Source organism: Spermophilus citellus (genome assembly GCF_964194105.1).
Source record: "Spermophilus citellus genome assembly, chromosome: 4".
Classification (NCBI taxonomy): Eukaryota; Metazoa; Chordata; class Mammalia; order Rodentia; family Sciuridae; genus Spermophilus; species Spermophilus citellus.
Window position 1 is genome coordinate 4,239,652 of NC_138185.1, and position 23,402 is coordinate 4,263,053.

At 48.6% G+C, this 23,402-nt stretch overlaps 2 protein-coding genes across 3 annotated transcripts; both read left to right on the forward strand.

Annotated features, from left to right (window-relative positions):
- Positions 1-1,405: 1,405 nt before the first annotated feature.
- Positions 1,406-6,168, forward strand: DBNDD2 (dysbindin domain containing 2). The gene is given in 6 exon segments (XM_081289901.1): positions 1,406-1,782; positions 1,785-1,820; positions 1,823-1,912; positions 3,523-3,669; positions 3,864-4,001; positions 5,496-6,168. Coding segments are annotated over 6 exon segments (774 nt in total). The 5' UTR covers positions 1,406-1,625; the 3' UTR covers positions 5,702-6,168.
- A 7,554-nt stretch (positions 6,169-13,722) lies between these two features.
- Positions 13,723-23,179, forward strand: PIGT (phosphatidylinositol glycan anchor biosynthesis class T). 2 transcript variants are annotated; one of them, XM_081293599.1, is made up of 12 exons: positions 13,723-13,948; positions 14,111-14,288; positions 16,476-16,603; positions 16,902-17,002; positions 17,168-17,254; positions 17,618-17,705; positions 17,814-17,911; positions 18,002-18,167; positions 19,138-19,338; positions 21,153-21,318; positions 21,431-21,514; positions 22,316-23,179. In XM_081293599.1, exons 1-12 carry the CDS (start codon positions 13,762-13,764, stop codon positions 22,566-22,568), a joined length of 1,737 nt encoding a protein of 578 aa, XP_081149725.1. In that variant the 5' UTR covers positions 13,723-13,761; the 3' UTR covers positions 22,569-23,179. The 2 variants fall into 2 exon arrangements, with proteins under 2 accessions (XP_081149725.1, XP_081149726.1); XM_081293600.1 differs by lacking the exons at positions 13,723-13,948; positions 14,111-14,288; positions 16,476-16,603; positions 16,902-17,002 and having other exon boundaries at positions 17,202-17,254; positions 17,618-17,704; positions 17,812-17,911.
- Positions 23,180-23,402: the final 223 nt, after the last annotated feature.

Here is a 23,402-nt window from a genome sequence, read left to right on the forward strand (position 1 = left end):
CCTCTCCTTTCCCAGAACCTATTACAATCAAAACAGCTAAGGTTCATTGAGTATCTCTAAGCGTCCAAGTCCTGTACTATGCATTTTGTACGAATTATCTCGTAAAAGGTAGGGTTTGATTATTCCTGGTTCAAAAGAAAGAAAATCAAGGATCAGAGAAGTTAAATGCTTTCCCAGCTGGACAGAGACTGCAGTAGGTTTACAACCCAAAATGGATTGACTACAGTGGTGGAGCTCTTAACTACTTAATTTGTCACCTCCCACAACCTAATTTCCATTCTGGTAGACTAGTGGGAGAGCTGCTTGCTGTGTTTATCTCACAGGGTTGTTTGGAGGTCCCAAAACATAATAGAAGAGTCAGTAACTTAGTATTTGTAGCACGCTGTTCCCCTGACAGGAAAACCTGATATGGTTTTCTACACTTCTGGCCATCTCTTTACACATGCCCCTCTCCTTTCTGTTTGTTGAACTCATTTCTTCAAGACTCCGTGCCTGGATTTTTGTCTAACAATGGAGGGATTTGAGCTGAGGGTGGCACAACATCCTTGTGCTCTGAAGTGACAGTTGACTGTTGTGTGGGGAATGGAGTGTGACAGGGCCAAAGTGCACAGAAAAAATAGATAGAAGCTACTATAGTGGAGGGCCAAGAGAGGGTGGTGGAAACGGAGAGGAATGGTGGATTGGAAAGTTACTTAGGAAAAAGATTCGACAGGAAATGGAGGTGCATTTTAATGTGGGCGGTGAGCAAGAGGGAGGTGCTAGTTTCTCTTGTTTGTTGAATGAATTACCGAGTGATTCCCCCAACCCAGAGTCATCTCAGACGGACATCTCCTCACACACAGCCCGGGCGCTGGTCGTTCCCCATCACAGCTCCAGAGCTCAGGCGACAAGGGAATGGGTGCCAACGCAGGAGGAAGGAAATTCGAACACAGTCTAGGTCCACGAGCTGCTAGATTGGAAACTGCTAGCACTCCTCTGAGCCGGGATGTGCTGCGAAGGGGGAAAGCATTTTTCCTCCGCCCGCAGTTTCCTCCTGGCACCTCCATTCCTGCCAAACCGGAGGTCCAGCAACCCCCTTAGCACCGAGGAGGTGTTGGCTCCTTGCCGGCGTCTAGGGGCGCGGCACAGCTGCACACCCCCTCCAGGCCTTATCCGCCCAATCCCTGGTCCACCCCACCCAATGCACGGGTAGCTAGGGCGGAGGCTCTGCCTTCTCCGGAAACCAGGAATCAGGGGCAACAGGGTGAATTCCCGGGTCAGGGGCTCGTCCCCTGCGACGCACCTGCCTCACTGGGCTGCACAGGGTCAGTGCCCCTCCCCCCTTCTGCAGGTCCCCATCCTGCGTTCTTCAGCTTGCGCCGGCCCGACAAGTGCGCGCATAAGCGTGGCAAGTGCGGCCGAGGGTGCCGCGAGTTGGGGAACGGGTGCGTGCGCGTAGTGGTTGCGTGGGCGCTGCCCGGGAGTCGGAGAGCACAAGATGCGTGGGCAGGGAGCCGGCGCGGGTACCCGCAGCGGGTCTGCGCTGGGCGGGGGCGCCGCAAGTGCAGCGCAGCTGGCGCAGACCGTGCGCAGCGTCGGTGGCGAGGTGGTGCGCGGAGGAGTGCGGCTGGTAGGAGGGAGGAAGGATGCGTGCCGGTAACTTTTTGCCGGCCCTGCAAGTGCGAGTAGTCGCGCTCCACGGAGCTGCCTCCGGCCGCCGGGCGAGCGCAGAGCGAGTGTGCCCGCCGCGGCCCCTCCCCCACTTCCGCCTCCCGCCTCTTCCTCGTTCCCGGCTCCCAGGGCCGTCGGTCCCGGGGGAGACCCAGAGGCGCAGCCCCACCCCGGCCGGCGCGGCTCGCTCCCACGCCCCCGCCGCCGCCGCCGCCTAGCTGGAGCGGACAGACTGAGTCAGCGGGGGCGCCGGGCGCTGCAGGTAGGGGCTCCGGCGACGGTGGGCGCAGGTGACTCCAGGGACAACGGAGGGGACCCGAGCACCAGTGGAAGTGCCGGGGGTGGGTAGCGCCCTCCTTTGACCCCTCCCTTCCCCCCGCGGACGCGGCGTGTCCCTTTTTGGGGAATTCTTCTTCTGCTTACTCTAGTGCGGGTGGGGCTGAGACGAGGGAGTTCTCCATTTCACTGCTCCTGCCTGGTCCCCTGGCAGCCTCCTGCCCCAAATCTCTTCACTCTTTCCCCAGCACCTGTGGTCGCGTAAACAACTCCCTTGCTCCAGTCACGGCTCTGTGGCCCCAGGTGGCCAGCCCGTTCAATCTGGTGAAACCAATGGGGTCAGGGGGAGGGGAAAGAGAGGGGGCGTCCCGGAGCCCCCGGTCCTGTCAGTTCCCCCTGGGTTTCTCCCTCCCCATCCCCCCTGCAAGCGCAGACGGCCCCAGGGGCCCTGGATATTTTTAGCGTTGTGACCTGGGCGGCAGTATAAGAGCCTTTCCCAGGAATCGGCGTCAGCGCCTCCCTTCTCCGTGGCCGAATCGCGGCCACACTAGCTCCCCGTCGTAGCACTCCCTGGCCGGCTCGGGTTTGGATCCGTCTTGAGCTGGCCCCAGCGCCTTTGGTGCAGGCCCGAGCCTGGGATAGACCGAGTCCACATGAGATGGCCCGTGGAGGATGCGGATGTGGTCCCAAGCTGGAAACTACCCTGCCCTGGTGATGGGTTCAGAGCAGAATGCCAGGAATGAGATTGAATGAATGGAAGTGAATGCACAGGGCCTGGACTGGCCTGGAACTTTTGGTATTCTGGAAAGCTCTCAGCCCTGGGAGTCAAAAGGCCTGGCCTGAATTGGACCCACGATCTGCCTTTCCAATTCCTACTCATTGGCCAGTAGGGAGATAAGATGGTGAGATGTGTCAGAAGAGGGGAACAAATAAAGAACTGTTGGAGTTCATAGACAAGATGGTGGTTCTCTAAATAGCTCACCTTCACAAGCCCTGTTTTCAGGAAGGTAGGACCACTATACCTTTTCAGATGGGGAGACTGCGAAAGATATTTTCCTTAGGGCATCCAAGTCTGAAAGATAGGTGACTTCAAAGCAAGAGTTTGGAGGTGATGGGGATGATGTGTATGTGTTTAAGTAAAGAAGGGAGAGAAGAGGGGTTGCACAAGTGGAAGAGGACCTTCTACCCTACCATCTCCATCCTATCCTCTTCCCTGGCCTTCTGAAGGGACTTGGGTCTATTAAATGGAGAAAATATCATTTGGGCTGGACTAGCCTCCCCAACCCGGTCAGAAGGGCATACTATGAGAGTTGGCCTTTGGCTGCCTTCCCTGAATACAGAGAGCCTTTTCTGGTGCCTGGAACTGGCATCCCCTTTGTAGAGCTGGGGCAGCTCTGCCTCTACATAGGACTTGAAGCTTGTAGGAAGGACTTTGTTTCAGAGTAGGGGAAAGAGTAGCAGAGGCCAGAGTCATCCAGCTGGAACCAGAAACCCCACTGCTGGGATGCTGGCTGCTGTGGGGTTCCCGAGGCCCAGGTCCCACTGTTGTTTTTCTCAACTTCACAGCTGTACTTGTCTTGCTTATTATCTTTCCAGGGGCTGACATGGACCCAAATCCTCGGGCAGCCCTGGAGCGGCAACAGCTCCGCCTTCGGGAGAGGCAGAAATTCTTCGAGGATATTTTACAGCCAGAGACAGAATTTGTCTTCCCTCTGTCCCACCTGCATCTTGAGTCACAGAGGCGTAAGTTCCATGTCCTGAGGTGCAGTTTTGGGGTAGTGTGAGGAGGGTGTCCAGGGGGTCCTGCATCTCTGGGGCCATATCCCTCTTGTGTTCTTAGCTGAATGAACTTGTAACTTATAATCTGATGGGTAACTCTGAGCATCCTGTCAGCTTCATCCTAGGTCCTCCTGACTTATCCCCTTTTTGATCCACAGCCCCCATAGGTAGTATCTCATCCATGGAAGTGAATGTAGACACACTGGAGCAAGTAGAACTTATTGATCTCGGGGATCAGGATGGAACAGATGTGTTCTTGCCTTGTGAAGATCCTCCACCAACACCCCAGACTTCTGGTATGCCTCTGCTTTAGGGACTTGGGAACCAGTTTACTGGAGCTGAATATTGAGGCTGCTCAGCTATACTGGGGAAGAATTCAAGTAGGGACTGGAAGTGGGTGTCTGCCAGTGAAATAGCTTTCAGTTCTAATTTTAAGGAAGTTGACTCTGAGGGGAAACTGGGTTATAGATTCTTAGGCCAAAATTCTAGGATTGGCCAACCTCTTTAGCCTTTTTAATTTTGTATTTGTGAAATTAATGTAATTAATGTAATTACTGCAATAAAAATAATGTAAAATATAATTTTTAATTAGACTAGTGATTTTAGTCATTATTTACTGAGCACTTTACTAGGTTCCTAATACTGTGGTAACATCCTTTATATATAAGTTATTTCAGTACTTAAAATTTCCTATCAGGGCAGGTATATAATCTCCAATTTTTTTCTTTCTTTCTCTCTTTCTCTATCTCTCTCTTTCTTTCTTTCTTTCTTTCTTCCCCCAGAAGAATGGAAATAGTCTCCATTTGGGGGCATGGGGTACCAGGGATTGAAAGCAGGGTGCTTAACCACTGAGCCACATCCCCAGCCCTTTTTATATTTTATTTAGTGACAGGGTCTCAAAGTTGCTTAGGGCCTTGCTAAGTTGCTGAGGCTGGTTTTGAACTCGCCATTTTCCTACCTCAGCCTCCTGAGGTGTTTTCTGGCTTGAGCCACTGCACCTAGCAATACTCCATTTTATAAGAAGGAAATAAGGCTCAGAGAAGTTCAGTTACACTGTAGCCAGAAAGTGGAAAGGCCCTAATCAAACATTACCTGACTCCACGGCCCCTGTGCTTAACTTTAAGAGACTATTATTTAAACCTGCTCCTGTTCCCTGATGGCCTGCTATACCAGGTATTGTTTAAGCATTCTCAGGTTTTATTCTCAAAACCTTTTCAGAATGTAGGTAACCTCCCCTTTATTTATTTATTTATTTTTACATAGGAAGAGTAGAGTCCTTAGGAGGGAAAGTGACTTGTCCAAAGCTCTTCACCAGAAAGTGAATGATATACATAGAACTTGAACTCTTTCATTAACTGACCTGACTCAAGCCCAGACACGGTGTAATGATGTGGAAGGATCTGGGAGCCAGGAGATGAAGGTCCTAATCCTGGTTCTTTTTTTTTTTTTTTTTTTTTTTAATGGAAGTGAAGTAATATCTTTTTTTTTTTTTTTTAAAGAGAGAGGGAGAGAGAGAGAGAATTTTTAATATTTATTTTTTCAGTTATTGGCGGACACAACATCTTTGTTTGTATGTGGTGCTGAGGATCGAACCCGGGCCACACGCATGCCAGGCGAGCGTGCTACCGCTTGAGCCACATCCCCAGCCCCTAATCCTGGTTCTTCACCGGACTGGCAGATGATTTTGGACAAGTACCTGCCCTCTCTGGGGTTCAGTTTCTCTGGCCAGATAACTCTTAAGAGTCCTCTGAAACCATTTGTGGCTCTAACCAGCTCTTCTCTCTGGGCAGGGGTGGATGACCATCTAGAGGAGCTGAGCCTGCCATTGCCGGCGCCAGACAGGACTACATCCCGGACCTCCTCCTTGTCTTCTGACTCTTCCACCAACCTGCATAGTCCAAATCCAAGTGATGGTGGAGCAGATACACCCTTGGCACAGTCTGATGAGGAGGAAGATGGGGGTGATAGAGGAGCAGAGCCCAGAACCTGCAGCTAGCAGCAGCCCCTTGCTGCAGACTGACCAAGCTGGCTATTCTCCAAGTGGGACCCTAGGCCCAGCCAGAGCTCTTCAGGAGAAGACCAGACACTACGCTTACAGTCAGCACCAAAAGGAGGGGAGGATGGTGGGATAGTGTACCTCTCTGAGCGTTAACCCTCTCCTGCTTTTCTGCTAACCTTTTCCCGCTGCAACCCTTCCACCAGTTTTTGGCTTACTTCTGAGGTAGGACTTTTAAATGGGGAGTTGGAAGATGAGGAAGGACAAGATGCTATTGCTTTTCTTAGCACTCCTCCCTCCCTCAAATCATCCTGTAGTTTTCCAGTAGAGCCTCCTAAACTAGTGTCTCTAAGTGGACGTGAACTCCTTAGCACTCCATATGAGGTGGAACGCCAGTTATCCTGCCTCCTTATATCCTTTTTGGAACAAGACACAGTATAAATAATAAACAAAAATAATATACCAACCATTCCACTTCATTTTTCACATCATAGAGATATCCAACCCACTCTATGTCTACTTTCTCACCAACATCATATCCCCATCACTCATTGACTCCATTTTGGGGGGGAGGGGCCGGGTCCCAGGGATTGAACTCGGGCACTCCACCACTGAGCCATATCCCCAGCCCTATTTTGTATTTTATTACAGACAGGGTCTCACTGAGTTGCTTAGTGCCTCGCTAAATTACTGAGGCTGGCTTTGAACTCGGGATCCTCCTGCCTCCACTTCTCAAGCTTCTGGGATTATAGATGTGCGTCACCATGCCTAGCAACCCCATTTTTTTTTTTTTTAAGAAATATTGATTGAACACCTGCTAGGTGTGTGGAATGCAGTTCTGAGCAAGACAAGCTATATCTCTGCCTTCATGGACACAGAAGGAAAAATTCACAGTGTATTAAGTAGCAAGATGAAGTACTACTCTGGTAATAGAAAGTAGAAGCATTTTAATCTAACTTGGTTGATAATTGAAGAGTTGAGGTTTTTAGCAGAGATGTGAAGGATGCTTAGGAGTTAGGCCAGGCAGGGGCAAGGGCCAGGCAAGCAGCAGGAGCAGCTTGTAGAGACTTTAAATGGGGAGAATGTATCCTTGAGGACCTGAAAAGCGTTTGGTTTGGCTAAATTGTTGGATTTGAGGACAAAATGGGAAAGGGAAAGATTGACAAAGGTACCAGTTGTGTCGTGTGTGCCTATAATCCCAGCTTGGGATGCTGAGGCAGGAAGATTTCAAGATTGGGGCCAGACTGGGCAACTTAGACCCTGTCTCAAAAAATACAAAGGTCTAGAGGGATATAGCTTAGAAGTAGTGCACCTCTGGGTTTAACCCCCAGTACTGGGGGAAAAAAAGATTAATAAAGGTCAGGTGCTTTGAAGTCTGTTCCAGGTTTCAATTGGACTGCCAGTGAAGATCATGACTTAAGATATAAATATCTTTCCTCATATGAAAGAAGTCCAGGGGCTGGGTTGTGGCTCAGTGGGAGGCACTGGGTTTGATTCTCAGCACCACATTAAATAAATAATAAAGGTTAAGAAAAAAAAAGTCCAAGGATGCAGGGCTGTAGCTGTACCGAAGCTCTATCCCTGAGAACTGGACTCCTTTTTGTTTTTTTTGCTCAATTGTTCAGGACACATGATTTTCATTCTTATGGATACTTCATGTATAGGATGGCTGCCAAAGCCCCAGCCATCATTACTTTGAAACTGACAGAAGAAGAAATGGATTTAGGCAAAGAGGGCATAGCCTGATGTCTTTTCTCAATTTATGAAGCATTTTTCGAAGTTCTGAGCAATCGCATCTCATTGGCCAGAACTTGGTAACACAGGAAATGTTTCATTTGTGGATATTTTATAGACAGGGACACAGCATTAACTAAAAGAAAGGAAATTCTGGGTTTTGGAAATACATTAACCCTTTCAAGTTCCTGAATTACCAGTGCATCTGATTTTTGTACTTCCTGTCATCTCTGAGAAATATCCTGGCTGGTGGAGAGCTGGAATAGTCCTTTGGCAGGGTACTCTGCTGTCTTGACAGAATCAGGGTTTTGTTACTAGGGAACAAGAGGACAGTAGTCATTGGGTAGGTAATGAGCAGTTTACATGTTAAGAGCTGAGCTTTATTGGGAGTAATGAAGGATTATAAGTACAAACTGGATTTGCATATTTAAAAGCTAATTCTGACAGCAGTGTAGAGAGTATTGGAGGACAGGCTCAAGACAGATAACCTGTGTGTGAGAGAGAGAGTAGTGGCCCAGAAGATAGCAGTGATGATTAGCTTACTTGGGTTGAATTGGGGTGTAAACAAGTGATATTATTCATTGAACAGATTTTAACTTTTGGGATTTAGCATGTGCAAGACACTGAGCATGACCTTATAGATGGGGTTGGGATGGTTGGGTGGACATAGTCTCTGCTGTCATGAAGTTATTGTCTAGAGGGGGCCCAAATGTAAAGGTGTAACTATGACAAGTTCTAGGAAGGAGTTAGCCTATTCAGAGAGGTCCCCAGGGTATTTCTCTTGAGGAAGTGGCACTTGAGCTAAGATTTGTTTGAAGAGTAGGAATAAATGAGGGAAGAATTGCTGGAAGGTTTCTTGTGCAATAAAGATTCAAGGAGTTCAGAAGGAATCCCTGGAAACCAGAAGATGATCACAGCCATTCAGCCAAGAGATAAGGCGCTAGGGTGGAGAAAAGTGGAATGAAAGAGGATTCAGGGGGCAAATTCCAAAAATTTAAAGGGTGAATGTGAGAGAAGGAGGAGTCAAAAGTGCCACCATTATTTCTGCCTCCTACATCAGGATGGGTTGGAGTGCTCTGTACCAAGATGGGAGTTTAGGAGAGAACCGTGTTTGGGAAGGTTGTAAGTTTGTTTTAGACATGTTGAGTGGGAACCTGGATCCATGCATGTGGAATTTGGGTGAGAGGATTGGGCTGGAAAAATAAATAAATAAGTTACCAGTGTAAGGTGTACAGCCAGGGAGTGTCCAATGAAAGGGGGACCTGGCCTTAAGGAACATCAGTTCATGTCTCACGTTTTAAAAAGTCATTCCACTTCTCTTCATATATCAAACACCAGCCATGGATCAGTGACCTTCAGCCTAAAATCCTGAAGTTCTTTGTGTTTTCCAGTCTGAATGACAGGGCCTCCATCTTCCTATTGTCTCATCCTGCTTCTACCCCTTCAGGAGGCCATTATAAATTACCATTCCTAAGTGCTTTTCCTAAAGAGAGAAACTCCTGGGAGCTCCAGGGATGTAGGCATGTCCATTAGTCTTTCCCTGTCTCTAGGAAGCTTGTGGAATGAGTACCTTTTTGTCCAAAAGTCTCTGGGTCCATGTTGAGATAATTCACTAAACTGGGCCAAGGCCCAGTCTCATAATAACCTTGGGGATTTTTCTGGGTTGCTTATGACTTTTCTGGACTCAGAAGAGTCTTTGTCCTCTGGTGCCTTCTCACGTCCTGACCCTTTCTTTAGCAAGGCTCTACCTCCTATCTGACTGGCCAAGCCTTCTCTTGGGCTCTGGATATGCAGTACTTCCCAGGTCTGGAATCAACCCCCTCCCCTCCAGGGTGAATGATGGGAATCTGTACTGGTTTGGTGGCTGTCAACATTCCAATAAATTTTTTAGTACCCCAAGCGCACAATGCTAAGATTGTGGGGTTTGGGACAGGGATCCTGACTGGAGAGAGAGCTGCAGGCCTCTTGAGGAGCGGAATTGTTTGTGAGTCTATGGGAAGCCTTCATTTACTACTATGAGCCCAGGCTCTGTCTGGAAAAGTCTAGGGTCAACTGAGACCACAGGACCACTTCCTGGTTGAGACAGTGACCTCTCCTCCTGCCAAACCACAGCCAGCTGGCTGGCCTTCAGAGGCTTCATCTCCAGCTGACTGTTTTATTGAGGCCACAAAGTGCCCTTGGAGATGGGATGATCTGGAACCAATTCCAATTCAAGGAGCCTAGCTTTCAGTCTCCAAGCCACAGTGTGGCTTCTCTCTGTTGCTTAGACTTATGACTGGGTGGACATCTTGACAGACTCCGGAGAGGAGGGAAGAAGACAAGTCATCGTCATAGAACCCTATATTTTGGAAGAAATTCGAGGGACTACAGCTCAGAAGATTCCCTTAAAGCTCACTGTAGCAATCCTCAGGAGAACTTGACTCTCAAAACACATGGCAATGTGGGGACAAGACAGGACTGTGGGGATGTTGTCTTGCTCCTTTGCTCATTCAGTGTTGAATACACTGCTGGGTGCTAGTCACTTGCACAGGCAACCAAAATACTAAGGTGACCAAGAGCTCTTCTAGGAACAGATATGGCCACAGACTATGGAAATATAAGGTGATGAGTGCTAGAGCAGAAGTACCCCAGGAACTGTAGCCCACTAGTGGGCGGAGTCTTCATTGGAGGTGGCTGGGTTACGAATGATGGGGACAGTTCATTTCAAAGAGAAACAGTAGAGCACAGAAATACAAAATATCAATGATGGCAGCTGCCTTTAAAAAAAAAAGTTATTTTGCAGGCTGGGGTTGTGGCTCAGTGGTAGAGCACTTGCCCAACATGTGTGAGGCACTGGGTTCAGTTTTCAGCACTCATAAATAAATGAATAAAATAAAGGTCCATAAACATCTAAAAAATTTTTTTTAAAAAGTTATTTTGAAGTTGGTAATGTAGACTCTGGTTCCACCACTTACTGCAATCAAAATGGAGATGATACCTACCTGATAAGAAAATGGTATTATTAGTCACATATTACATTCCAGATCCTACATGTACATATTTTCTAATCCTAACAGTGACTCTGAAAGTATGTTTCTCCATTTTGCGGATGAGGAAGTAACACTGGGGTTGCTTTTGCTCCTATGGATTAAAGGATGGTAGGGATTTGGCCTTCCTACTATTCCAGGAACAGTAAATGCAGGCAGAAATGAGGACATGAGATAAGGACATCTTTTTGACACGTCCTACCTCATTGGTTGGGATATATCTTGGCAGACTTGCCAGATACCAAATTTGGATCTTGATAGAAAATATGGCTGTTTACCTAAAGACCATTTAAAAACTCCTTCATGAATATATTCCCCATAGGGCATATTAAATTCCAAAGAGGAATGGTATTAAATTCCTCTTCAGAATTTAACATTGGAACTCCTACAACTCAACAATAAAAAGGAAAACAAAGACAGGCATGGTGGGCTGATCCCAGTCACTCAGGATGCTGAGGCAGGAGGATCACAAGTTTGAAGCCAGACTCTGCTACTTAGTGAGACCCTTTCCCAAAATATAAAAGAAGTCTGGTAATGTGGCTCTGTGGCAGTGCCCCTGCCATCAATGTCCAGTGCCCCTCACAGACACAAACACCAGAAGGCAGGCCAGTAAAAAAAAAAAAAAAAGAAAAATGGATTGGGTACAAAAGATTTTTAACAGAGTCTTTCACAACAGACGCTATCTGAACGGTAATAAACACATGTATAGATGCCCAGCATCCTTGTTACCAGGGAAATGCAAATTAAAACCACAGAGATAACACTACATGTATATCCAAGTAGATGAAATTAAAAGATCCCCAAAATTAAAAACATGAAATGTTGACCAGGATGTGGAACAATCAGAACTCTCACATTATTGTTGGTGGGAGAATAAAAGGATACATTTTGGAGAAAGATCTGAGTTTTTTTCCCCTTTTATTTTCTCCCTGCTTCATTTTTTTCCCCACTGACCCGCATCCCCATCCCTTTTTTATATTTTATTTAGAGACAGGGTCTCACTGAGTTGCTTATGGCCTCTCTAAATTCCAGAGGCTGGTTTTGAACTCATGATCTCCTGCCTTGGCCTCCTGAGCTACTGAGATTACATGGTATGGGCCATTGTGCCTGATAGCCCTTTTCATTTTTTATTTTGAGACAGGGTCTCACAAAGTTGCCCAGGCTAACCTTGAATTCGCAATCTTCCTGTCCAGCATCCTAAGTAGCTGGGATTTCAGGCATGTGCCACCAAGCCAAACCCAACAGTTTCTTATAAAATTAAACATACTCCTTTTTTTTTTTTTTTAATGGTACCAGAGATTGAATCCAGGGGCATTTAACCACTGAGCCACATCCCCAGCCCTATTTTGTATTTTATTTGGAGACAGGGTCTCGCTGAGTTGCTTAGGGCCTTGCTAAATTGCTGAGGCTGACTTTGAACTCACAATCCTTCTGCCTCAGCCTCCCAAGCTGCTGGGATTACAGGTGTGCCCTGCTCATACTCCTCCTCTTTGACCCACACTTCCACTCGTAAATATTTGCCCAAGTGATGTGATAAACACATCTACCAAGCAACTTGTATACATAATAGCCTGGTTCCTAATATCCCCAAACTTCAAAGAACTCAGATGCTTATCAACAGAATAGATAAATTATGGCTTATTCATACAATGTAATACTGCACAGCAATTAAAAGTAAAATCTGCTGATACAAGAACATGGATGAGTCTCAAAAATATTTGCCCCATAAAAAAGCTTTACCCCCAAAATATATGTGATAATTTCATTTATATTCTGTTCTAGAATATATTACTATGGGGAGAAAATCACAACATTGTTTACCTCTGGATTGTAGAGTAGGGATTGTGTGGGAATAGGAATTAGCCAACTTTCTTGGTTTGGGGAAAAATTCTGTATTTGGATAGGAGTTAGGATTACACAGGTACATATATTTGTCAAAACTCAATGTGGGGGCTGGGAGTATATACTCAGTTGGTAGAATGCTTGCCTTGCACGCACAGGGCCCTGGGTTCAATCCCTAGCACCACCAAAACAAACAAAAAAACTCAATGTGCACTTCAGACATGCACATCTCACTGTATGTGAGTTTTTTTGTTTTGTTTGGGTTCTAGGGATTGAACCCAGGAGCACTTATTACATTCCAGATCCTGCATGTACATAATTTCTAACCCTAGCAATGACTCTGAAAGTAGGTCTCTCTATTTTGCAGATGAGGAAACATCTACATCCCCATTTTTATTTATTTATTTGAGACAGGGTTTCCAGGGCCTGGCCAAATTGCGGAGGCTGGCTCCCAATTTGCCATCCTCCTGCCTCCAATGTCACTGGGATTACAGACATGATTCCCTCAAACCCAGACACATACACACCATCCACCCCTGCTGCCCACTGCCACCCACCGCCACCCACCGCCACTGGCCCTGTAGGTGAGCTTTACATCAAAAGAAAAATGTACATGGCTGGCTGAGGATATAGCTCAGAGGTCTAGGGCTTCCTGCTAGCTGGAGGCTCTGACTTCAACCTCCATTCGTGTGTGTGTGTGTGTGTGTGTGTGTGTGTGTGTGTGTGTGTGTGTGTGTTTCGGGGTGGTGAGAGAGAGCTGGAGAAAGAAAAATGTGAATACTGAACTCATTAATGATATGCATTCTGAACTATTTAGATAGAAATATACTAATGTCTGGTTATTTTAACACGCATTAAAACCAGATGGATTAATGGATTCTAGAAGGTTATGTGATCAAGTACAAGAATGGTAAAATGTTAATAGTGTCATCTAGGTGAGGGGGAAACAGGGTGCTCATTCTTTCAATTTTGCTATAGGTTAGAATTTTTTCATACCAAATAACCAGTTAGTTATTTGGGGATTTTGCAGCAAAACTGTCCTCCGAGGAGGTAGGTTTGGATCAAGCAAGTCCAGACAATCTGAAGCCGAGGGCAGCCCAACCCCAGCTGCGTGACCTAGCAAAAATAATGGACCTTTTTCACCGTTTCCTTAACTATCAAGCGGCAAGGCCGCGCTCCGTATTATTAAGCACTTTCTGGTGGGTGGAAACACCTCGAAGTGGACGGGTCCTCAAGCCAGCCCCTAGCCCTGTCACCTGCCCATCCCCTCCCGCGTCCTCTCGGTCCCGGACACCCCTCGGCCCAGGGGGAAATCACTTTGGCTTTGGGGCGGTCGCTTTGGCAACCGTACCCCAGCTTCCGGGACTGAACCGGAAGTCACTTCTCACACGCTCTTCTTATTGGTCGCCGGCCTTTCGTGGGAGCGGGCGCCGCTGGAAGGCGGAAGCGGCCCCGGGCATGGCGGCCTCCGTGCCGCTGGGTTTGCTTGTGCTGCTGCTGCTGGGGCCTGGCGGTTGGGGCCATGCAGAGCCCCCACGCGACAGCCTGCGGGAGGAGCTCGTCATCACCCCGCTGCCCTCCGGGGATGTAGCCGCTATGTTCCAGTTCCGCACACGCTGGGATTCGGAGCTGCAGCGGGAAGGAGGTGAGAGGGTGAGGTCTGGCCGGAGAAAGGTTTCTGTGGCGCCTACTCTGTTGGGAAGGGGGCTCATCCCTCGGTGGAGTTCTGGACCCTGGGTGTGGGCCACACAGGTAAGGCTCTCCATTAGGCGAGGGGCTCACCACTCACCCGCTTTCTCTCCCCCAGTGTCTCATTACCGGCTCTTTCCCAAAGCCCTGGGGCAGCTGATCTCCAAGTATTCTCTGCGGGAGCTGCATCTGTCATTCACGCAAGGCTTTTGGAGAACCCGCTACTGGGGGCCACCGTACCTGCAGGCCCCATCAGGTGCAGAGCTCTGGGTCTGGTTCCAAGACACTGTCACTGAGTGAGTGTCTACTTTGCGTCCTATTGCATGGAATGTGGCAGGGAAAGATGTTTCATTCTGCCACTGCTTGGGCATAACAGTTCCAGTGGACTGCGGCTCATGGGACTGGAGCTGGCTTTAGAAGTAACAAATGGGATTACCTTTGAGTGGCCTGCTTTACTTCTCTGAATAAACTTACTTCCCCTAAGTCTTTCAGACTTGAGGTAGCACATATATTTCCTTACAGAGGCAATAAATAACTGGTGCTTTTTGGATGTAAGTCTGTAGAAACCTGGCACACTGATTACCTTTTTAAAAGGTGTTCATACTTTCATATTCATATTCAAGTACCATCAAAATAATAAGGCCAAACAAAACATGTTTGTGGGCTAGAATTGACCTTCAGGATGCTAGATCTCTGTGTTAGAGGAATTGCTGTTTGGTGGGGTTGGGGGGGCACAGGCATATCCAATGACTGCTGTGGCAGTTCTGTTAAGAGCACAGCCTTTTTTGGTTGCAGAGATTGCATGCTATGCATGGGCCACACAGATAAGTAAATTGGTAAAGGTATAAAAACATTGATAGAGCCAGGCACTGTGTCACATGCCTGTAATCTCAGTATCACTGAAGGCTGAGGCAGGAGGATTGCAAGTTCAGATTCAGCCTCAGCAACTTTGAGAGGCCCTAAGCAACTTAGTGAGACCCTTTGTTCTGAAAACAAAACAAAACACCCAAACAAACAAACAAACAAGGGCTGGGGATGTGGCTCAGTAGTTAAGCACCCTTGGGAGCTTGCAGGCAGGAACACTTTGAATTTTCCTTGGTACTCCCCCCCAAAAAATTGGTAGAAGCATAGGAATGAGAATTATAAAATGAGTGTGGCAGACCTAAGAGCTTGTGTGACAATCTGAAAAGGACAGCCATCACTTATCACCTATGATTTGTTGCTATGTAGTAATAGAGGCTTAATGTGGTCAGACTCATTAAGCAAGAGATACCAGAATTTAATGTGAAAACGGACATATTTAAATATCAAAAAGTAATTTAAATTTTTTAATAATGCTATGTGGATCAGTGTTGTGCACTTTCAATAAAGCACGGTTAAGGAGAGTTTGAATAAAGCTTTCAGGCTTCAAGGATTGGAGTAATGGAAAAGTACTGAACAAAGGATTATCAAAAACTTCAGTTGGTAGAATGCTTGCCTCAAATGCACAGGCCCCAGCACCACAAAACAACAAAACTCCACTACAGCACCAAAGCCATCTTAGACAAGGAGCAAGCAGTGATAGCTCCCCACCCCCCACCCCACACACAGTTGGCCAAAGTTTTTGCTCTTGCCTTGACTCTGGCTCCCTTGCCTTTCTGTCTGCTCTGTTGTCACTGTCTACCCTCGGTGATAATTGCCTATGATATTGAGCTGAAGTTCAGGATTCTAGCGCTTATTGGATGGTATGCTTTTTATTTTTTATCTAGAGAATAAATCTCTTAATATTTCTATAAGAAAAGATACCCAATTTAATAGGAGTAGTTGTCTTCCCCTTGTTCAAGGAGATTTTTGGCTGAGACTTCCCACCTGAGGAGAGGACCAGGACTTCCCTCCCTGCCCTCGCACTCACAGGGCAGACCCTTGCTTTGCCTGGCCGAGCACACTCGGGGAGGCTCAGTGAGCTGATGCCTGCTCTGAAGTAACGGAACACTCTGCATGGTACTGTGGAAAGTGCAAAGATGACCCTCACTAGTTCTTGTCAAATTACGCACTGCCTCGTTGAGGGGAAAAGGTACTTAGGACATGATACTACTGATAACCAGGCCGTCTTCCAGAGTGGACCTCGGATGCTCAGAACTACAGCAGCACAGAGGAGGCTATGCTTAAGGAAGGCGGGAAAGGCTTCCTGGATGAGGGGCCAGGACGCTGAACCTGAAAGATGGGCAGAGAAGAGTGAGGAGGGCAGTCCTAGGCAGGAATCCACCTGAGCAGAGATCCATGGCGATGAGGGCTGTCCAGAGGAGAGAGGACGAAGAGGCTGAGCACAGTGAGGCGAAGAAGTGGCTGAGCCGGGCAGGGATGTTGCTCTGACTGTCGTCTGGCCTGTCTAATGATTGAGAATCCAGCCTCCTTTTACCAAGGGTTTGGCGGCTTGCTGCAGGCTCTGGGTAAGGGAGCCAAGACAGCCCTGTGACAGTGATTGGGTTTGTGTCTCCATCCAGTGTGGATAAGTCCTGGAAGGAGCTCAGTAATGTCCTCTCAGGAATCTTCTGCGCCTCTCTCAACTTCATCGACTCCAGCAACACAGTCACCCCCACAGCCTCCTTCAAACCCCTGGGGCTGGCCAATGGTGAGATAGTCCCTGCAGTCCTCCTTCCTGGAACCTCTGCCCAATCTTCTCCTCCTTTCCCCTCAGTTTCTTCCCTCCTCAGCCTGGGCTTGATCTAAAATCCCTCCAATGTGCAGGCCTCCAGAAACTCTGCTCTCTCTGTCCCTACTTTGCTTCCCGCTGTCCCAGGGGTCAGTGAGACTGTTTGGATGGTGGTGCTAGAGAGGGGTGTAGAGAGCAGGGGTGGTCTCCCCAGTCTCTGGAGTGGGTCCTGAGGGGCAGGGCCCCAGGCCTCCCTGACAGTATCTATTTCCCTCAGATACTGACCACTACTTTCTGCGATATGCTGTGCTGCCGCGGGAGGTGGTCTGCACTGAGAACCTCACCCCATGGAAGAAGCTCTTGCCCTGTAGTTCCAAGGTGAGGCCGGAGTGGTCTTAGTGTGGGTGGGAGCCCCAGAGAGGGGACAGAATTGGCAGTGCCTGTTTGCAGCCTGGTAGCCAGGGGGCATTTAAGAGAACTGGTGCCCCATGCCAGGTGCTCCATGTAGGTCTCTGACCTTTCATCTCTTCTTGCCTTGTCTAGGCAGGCCTCTCTGTGCTGCTGAAGGCTGACCGCTTGTTCCACACCAGCTACCACTCCCAGGCAGTGCACATCCGCCCTGTCTGCAGAGTAAGTCAGTGGAGGAAGAGGGTGACCACCATATGGGGGCTCTGAGAGAAGGTGTAGGTACAGATGTGGCTCTGGCTGAATGAGAAGTAAGTGGCAGATATGATAATTATGTGGGGCATTGTCCATGCACCAAGGAAACTGCGTGGTTGCCAGGCGAGTACTCAGTAAATCTTTACCAGGGAGCATGTGGTTAGGAACAGAGCTGTGTGAGTACAGCTGCTAGCCCCGTGCCTTGCCAGCTGGCATGACCTAGATGTGAATATGCATGCACAGATGAGGGTTGTGTCCGATTCAGAGTCCTTGAGGCTGTGTGGTTGGATGAGAGTGAGGCCCCTCACTGCTGCCATCTGGCCCCTGTGGTAGAATGCGCGCTGTACCAGCATCTCCTGGGAGCTGAGGCAGACCCTTACGGTTGTATTTGACGCCTTCATCACAGGGCAGGGGAAAAAAGGTAAGCTGCCCTGGCAACTTGCCTCCACCTGCCCACCCCTCCCTACCCTGCCTTATCTGTGTGGCCACCCTTACTAGGCCCTGCTCAGCCCTGCTTTCTGATCCTCAGACTGGTCCCTCTTCCGGATGTTCTCCCGAACCCTCACAGAGCCCTGCCCCCTGGCTTCAGAGAGCCGAGTCTATGTGGATGTCACCAGCTACAACCAGGTATCGAGGTCTCCAGCTACACCCCCTCTCCCCAGGGCCAGCCTGCCCCTCTGCTTGCTTCTCAGCCCTTTGTGGCTTTTGTATTCCCAGGACAATGAGACACTGGAGGTGAACCCACCCCCCACCACCACATACCAAGATGTTATCCTTGGCACCCGGAAGACCTATGCTGTCTATGACTTGCTTGACACAACCATGATCAATAACTCCCGCAACCTCAACCTTCAGCTCAAGTGGAAGAGACCCCCAGAGAATGGTGAGTGGGCACGTGAGCAGACCACCAGGGCCCCCAAAGGCTAGAGGGATTCTTTCTCCTAGAGAAACACTCACTGTCCTGTCTCTGCTAGAAAATCTTAGGGCAGGCAGGGGGCAAAGAAGGGAGGACAAGAGGTGGAGGGTAGACATGATCAAAGCATGACATACGTGTTGGAAGTGCTGCAGCAGAACCCCTCAATCTGTACCATTAATGACTTTATAATCATTTTTAGAAGTCATAGGGTTGCTGGGCATTGTGGCACCGTCCTATAATCCCAGCAATCCAAGAGGCTGAGACAGGATTGCAAGTTTGAGACTAGCTTCAGCAACTTAGTGAGACCCTTTCTCAAAAATAAAAAGGACTGGGATGTGGCTCAGTGATCCAGGGCCTGTGGGTTCAATGCCTAGTACCCCAAACAAAAACAGAATCCCATTAAGACCAGCTCTCTGGGGTCATGTGTTCCTGTTCTGACTGCAGCTCTTGCAAGCTGTGTGACTTTGGGCAGTTCCTAACCCTGTATTCAACTGCAAAATAGGGACAGTAGTACCTGGTGGGTTGGATGTGATATTTAATGTGAAATGTGGCATTCATTCATGTATTCATAGGTATTTTTGAATTTGTGCCCTGTGCCTAGATATAGAATGGTAAAAAAGAGGACGCTGCATTCAAGAAACAATATGTATGGGACAAGGGAAGCATCAGTTCCTTCGGACCCTATACAGTATTACCCAGGGAACCGGCAGGATGTCCTGAGCGCACCTGGTTTGGGTTGGAAGGGGGCACAATGTTGAGTGCATAAGCACTTTGTAGATAATAGTAATCCGGTTGTCATCTCTTGGGGACCCAGGCAAGAGGGGTGATTCCAGAGCCCAGGTTTTCTAGTTCTAATGGCAGAACTTTTCCCTATCTGCTCCCTGGCTTAGCCCTGACCTTGTCTTTAGGAGCTAACAGGTGCTCCTTTTCTCTGCAGAAGCCCCACCAGTGCCCTTCCTCCACGCCCAGCGCTACGTGAGCGGTTATGGGCTGCAGAAGGGGGAGCTGAGCACGCTGCTCTACAACAACCACCCCTACCGGGCCTTCCCGGTGCTGCTGCTGGACACTGTGCCCTGGTACCTACGGCTGTATGTGCACACCCTCACCATCACCTCCAAGGGCAAGGAGAACAAACCAAGTGAGGAGCTGAGTCCCAGCCAGACCCCCCAGCTCATTCTCTCTCCAGGACCCCCAGACTCTCATTTTTCAGGGTGGTTCCTAAAATACCTCTGAAGGCCTGCACAGGCATGAAGAGTTAGGAATCATTTGGAAAATGGAGTAGAAAGCCTCAGTGTGTCGTATTTGGAAGTTGCTTGTAAAGCAATATAATGAAAACACCAGCAGCACAGTCTGAGGGCAGCAGCTTCCTGATCTTTTTCACTGACTTTCTCTTCCTGGAGCCTTGGGCACATCCTTGTGTTCCACGATGACTCACAGCCTCATTAAGACAAGAAAGAGTTGGCAAGAGAAATAGGTCTTGGAAGCTAAGAAGGTGGCAGAGCTCAGGGAGATGGCCTTCACCTCTTAGGAGGGTAAAGAGGTGCAGATTTAAAATTTAGTTTTTACTTTCTGAGGAGATGTTGATATGTGCTGAGTGCTTTCTGTCAAGTGTCCAGCTCGGGCTCCAATGCCCTTGTTTTTCCTTCATGTTGGGGGAGACTGATTTAGGAACAGGCTGTATCGTGTCCCGGTGAAAAACTAAAAATCTTTAAATAGCTCTGTTGCTTCTCATAATTTCAAACCTCTTTTTGCTTATTTTCAGCATCATTATTTGTGCCATCTTCACAATATCAATTTCAAACATCCTCCCCAGATATTTTGTTTGGGGTTTTGCCTTTTACTTGGAGAACTTCAAACATGTACTGCTAGTGTGACAAACTCCCCTCTGCGCATCACCCAGCTTCAGTGGTCCCCAGCTGGCTGGCATTTATATTCATCTTTCTCCTCTTTTTAATCTTTTTTTTAAAAGGTATCTTTATTTTGTTTATTTGTTTTTATGTGGTACTAAGGAGCGAATCTAGTGCCTCACTCTGACACTGAGCCATAACCCAGCCCTCTTTTTTTTTGTAATAAGTTGGTTTGGTTATTTTTTTGCTGACACTTGTTAAACAAATCTTAGGTGTTGTGTCAACTCACCTTTAAGTACTTCAGAAAAAGGACTTTCAAAAACCATAACCTTATCATTATCACTCCTGCTTTCCCCTCTGGTCTTAAACATAACCTTGTAAAATTGTTCATTTGAATTGGGATCTAAACAAGGTTCTTGCATCACATTAGCTTGATGGGTCTCCTAAATGTCTCATTCTTTTTAAAATAAACTTTATTTTTTAGAGAGTTTTAGGTTTAGAAAAAAATCGGGCAGAAAGTGCAAAGTTCCCCTCCTCCTCTTCTTCCCGATTTCCCTTCTTATTCCCGTCTTGTGTTTGATGTGGCACACTTAAGTCTCTCTAATCTAAGCAGTTTGCTCGGCTCCCTCTTTCCCCCCCAGAGCTGTGTGTGTGTTGGAGGAATGAGGTCATTTGTGGTACAGAATGTTCTACATTCTGGATTCGTCCTTGTGCTGGTGTTCAACATGTCCCTCTGTCCCCTACATTTCTTGTGCATTGGTGATTAGATTTAGAAACTTGATTAGATTTTTGTCCCATATTTTTGACAAGAATCCCCAGGTGGTCCTGTGAATTTCCTTGCATCCGCATTAGGTGTCTGCACCCCGGTTTTAGGGATGTGGAGAGTGGGTAGCAGCCTGCAGCATTCCTGACCCATCCAGGACTGCTTCCTGGGAATGTGCCCTGCCTCTCTGAGACCTGGCTTCCTTCCCTACCTGCCTGGCTTCCGTGATCCAAAGCCCACCTCTTAGGCATCCAGATTGTGGCCCTCGGGCAAATGGTAGGAACAGGTGTGGGTAGGAGTCTGACCCAGGAGTGAGGGATGGTGGACCTTTGTCTGTCTCAGGTTACATCCACTATGAGCCTGCCCAGGACCGGCTGCAGCCCCACCTCCTGGAGATGCTGATCCAGCTCCCGGCCAACTCAGTCACCAAGGTCTCCATCCAGTTTGAGCGGGCACTGCTCAAGTGGACTGAGTACACCCCGGACCCCAACCACGGCTTCTATGTCAGGTGAGATCCATCCCCACAGGCTGTCCCCCACCTTCCTGATCTGCCCTATGCCACTTACCCCTTTGTCAGGGAACCAGTGAGGAACATGAGCCATGTCTCTGCTTCTCTGCAGCCCATCTGTCCTCAGCGCCCTTGTGCCCAGCATGGTGGCAGCCAAACCAGTGGATTGGGAAGGGAGCCCCCTCTTCAACACCCTGTAAGTGACCAGGCCCTTCTGATGCACTGCCCTCAGCTGCCTGCTGGGCATCGTGCAGGTTCCTTCGGGGCAGGTTGGTGCAGATGTTACCTCTTCCAAAGTAACGTGTAGGTTCCACCCAATGCTAGTGAAAATTCCAGCAGTCCCTGGTTCTTGTAAAGACTTTATAAAATAGTCCTGAAGTGCTTCTAGAAGAGAAAGTAGGTGACAGTGGCAGTGCTTCAGCCCCCATTTCCTCCCTGACTCTCTTGCGTGGCTGTCTAACAGCACCTCCCAGCTGTTTCAGAGCACATCAGGGAAACAACAGCGAAGAAATCAGCCTTGTTCCTCTCCTCCCTGTGCCACAGTCAGAGCGGAGGCTGTTCTGGAAGGGATAGATGGAGGGGTTTGGAGAGCAGCCCGTTGGGTTATTTAGGAACTTCTTTAAGGAGCATCATTTAGGCCGAGGCTGGGCTCAGAGAGGCAGCCGCACACCGGCAGGCCCAGGCCCTTTCCTCCCGGGCAGCACCTGGCGGCTCTCCTTTGATGAGGCTTAGGTGTTGGCTGTCCTGTAAGGTGCCTTCTGTTGAAAGATTTTGAGGCTCAGCAATTTAGCGAGACCCTGTCTCAAAATAAAAGATTTTTTTAAAAAGGGGCTGGGGATGTGGTTCGGGGGTTAAGCACTGCTGAGTTCAGTCCCTGGTATTTAAAAAAAAAAAAAGATTTCAAGGCTGAGAGAACCTTGGTGCACTGGCCACCAAGGCTGTGAATGACCTTGGGGGGAAGCACCCCGTCCTGCTTCAGCACTCCTGCCCTGCCCAGGTTCCCAGTCTCCGATGACTCCAGCTACTTCATACGCCTCTACACCGAGCCGCTGCTGGTGAGCCTGCCGACGCCCGACTTCAGCATGCCCTACAACGTGATCTGCCTCACGTGCACCGTGGTGGCCGTGTGCTATGGCTCCTTCTACAACCTCCTCACCAGAACCTTCCACATCGAGGAGCCCCGCACTGGCGGCCTGGCTAAGCGCCTGGCCAACCTCATCCGCCGTGCCCGCGGGGTCCCCCCACTCTGAGACGTCCCTCAGCAACTGCAGCTGCCGTTTGTCTCTGGGATGGGTGGTGACCCCAGGGTTCTTCCCATCACTTGCTCTCCTCAGAGTTGGCTTTTGAACCAAACTGCCCCAGACCAGACCAGGGTCTAGAGCTGTGCTGTCCAGTATAATAGCCATGAGCCAAATGTGGCATTAAAATCTAAATTAAACTAAAAATGTGTTTACTCAGCTGTGGTAGCCCCACTTCAAGTGCTCAGTAGCCAAAAGGGTTAGTGCCACTGCATTGGACAGTACAGAACAGTGTTTCTGTCATTGCAGAAAGTTTGGTTAGGGAACCAGGCATGGTGGCATGTACCTGTGATCCCAGTGACTTGGGAGACTTGAGGCAGAATTGCACATTTGAGGCCATCTGTGCAATTTAGCAAGACCCTGTTTCACAGTACAAAATAAAAAGGACTGGGAATGTGGCTCAGTGGTAGCATGCCCCTGGGCTCAGTCCCCAGTACTGCTTGTGCACACACAGTTCTGTTGGTGCGGTACTGGCTTGGGTAGTAGAGTGTGCTGGAGAGTTTGATCACTGTGTGGTGGTGCGATTTACTGACTGTGGAATAAAGATGGCTACTCTTCTGGTTCTTTGACTCCTCTCCTTAAGGCCTGGGATGAGTTAGGGACTAGGGCTTGTATGCTGGGTGACCCAACAGGGCCTCCTACCTCCCCCACCCAACTGTCACCAGAATGCCGCTGTCTCCTCATCTGCTCCTGTTTCTTGCCTGTCTCTCTGATGTGATTCCCAGAACTCCCCGGGCTTGGCTGTTAGTATTTCTATAAGCATAATCCCTGACCCTGAGTCATTCT

Excerpts from the sequence above, each read along its gene's own strand:
- PIGT (XM_081293599.1), top strand. The coding sequence starts at position 13,762 with ATGGCGGCCTCCGTGCCGCTGGGTTTGCTTGTGCTGCTGCTGCTGGGG. Across the intron at positions 14,289-16,475 it reads TTCCAAGACACTGTCACTGA|TGTGGATAAGTCCTGGAAGG; the intron begins GTGAGTGTCTAC and ends GTCTCCATCCAG. Across the intron at positions 17,003-17,167 it reads TCTTGCCCTGTAGTTCCAAG|GCAGGCCTCTCTGTGCTGCT; the intron begins GTGAGGCCGGAG and ends TGCCTTGTCTAG.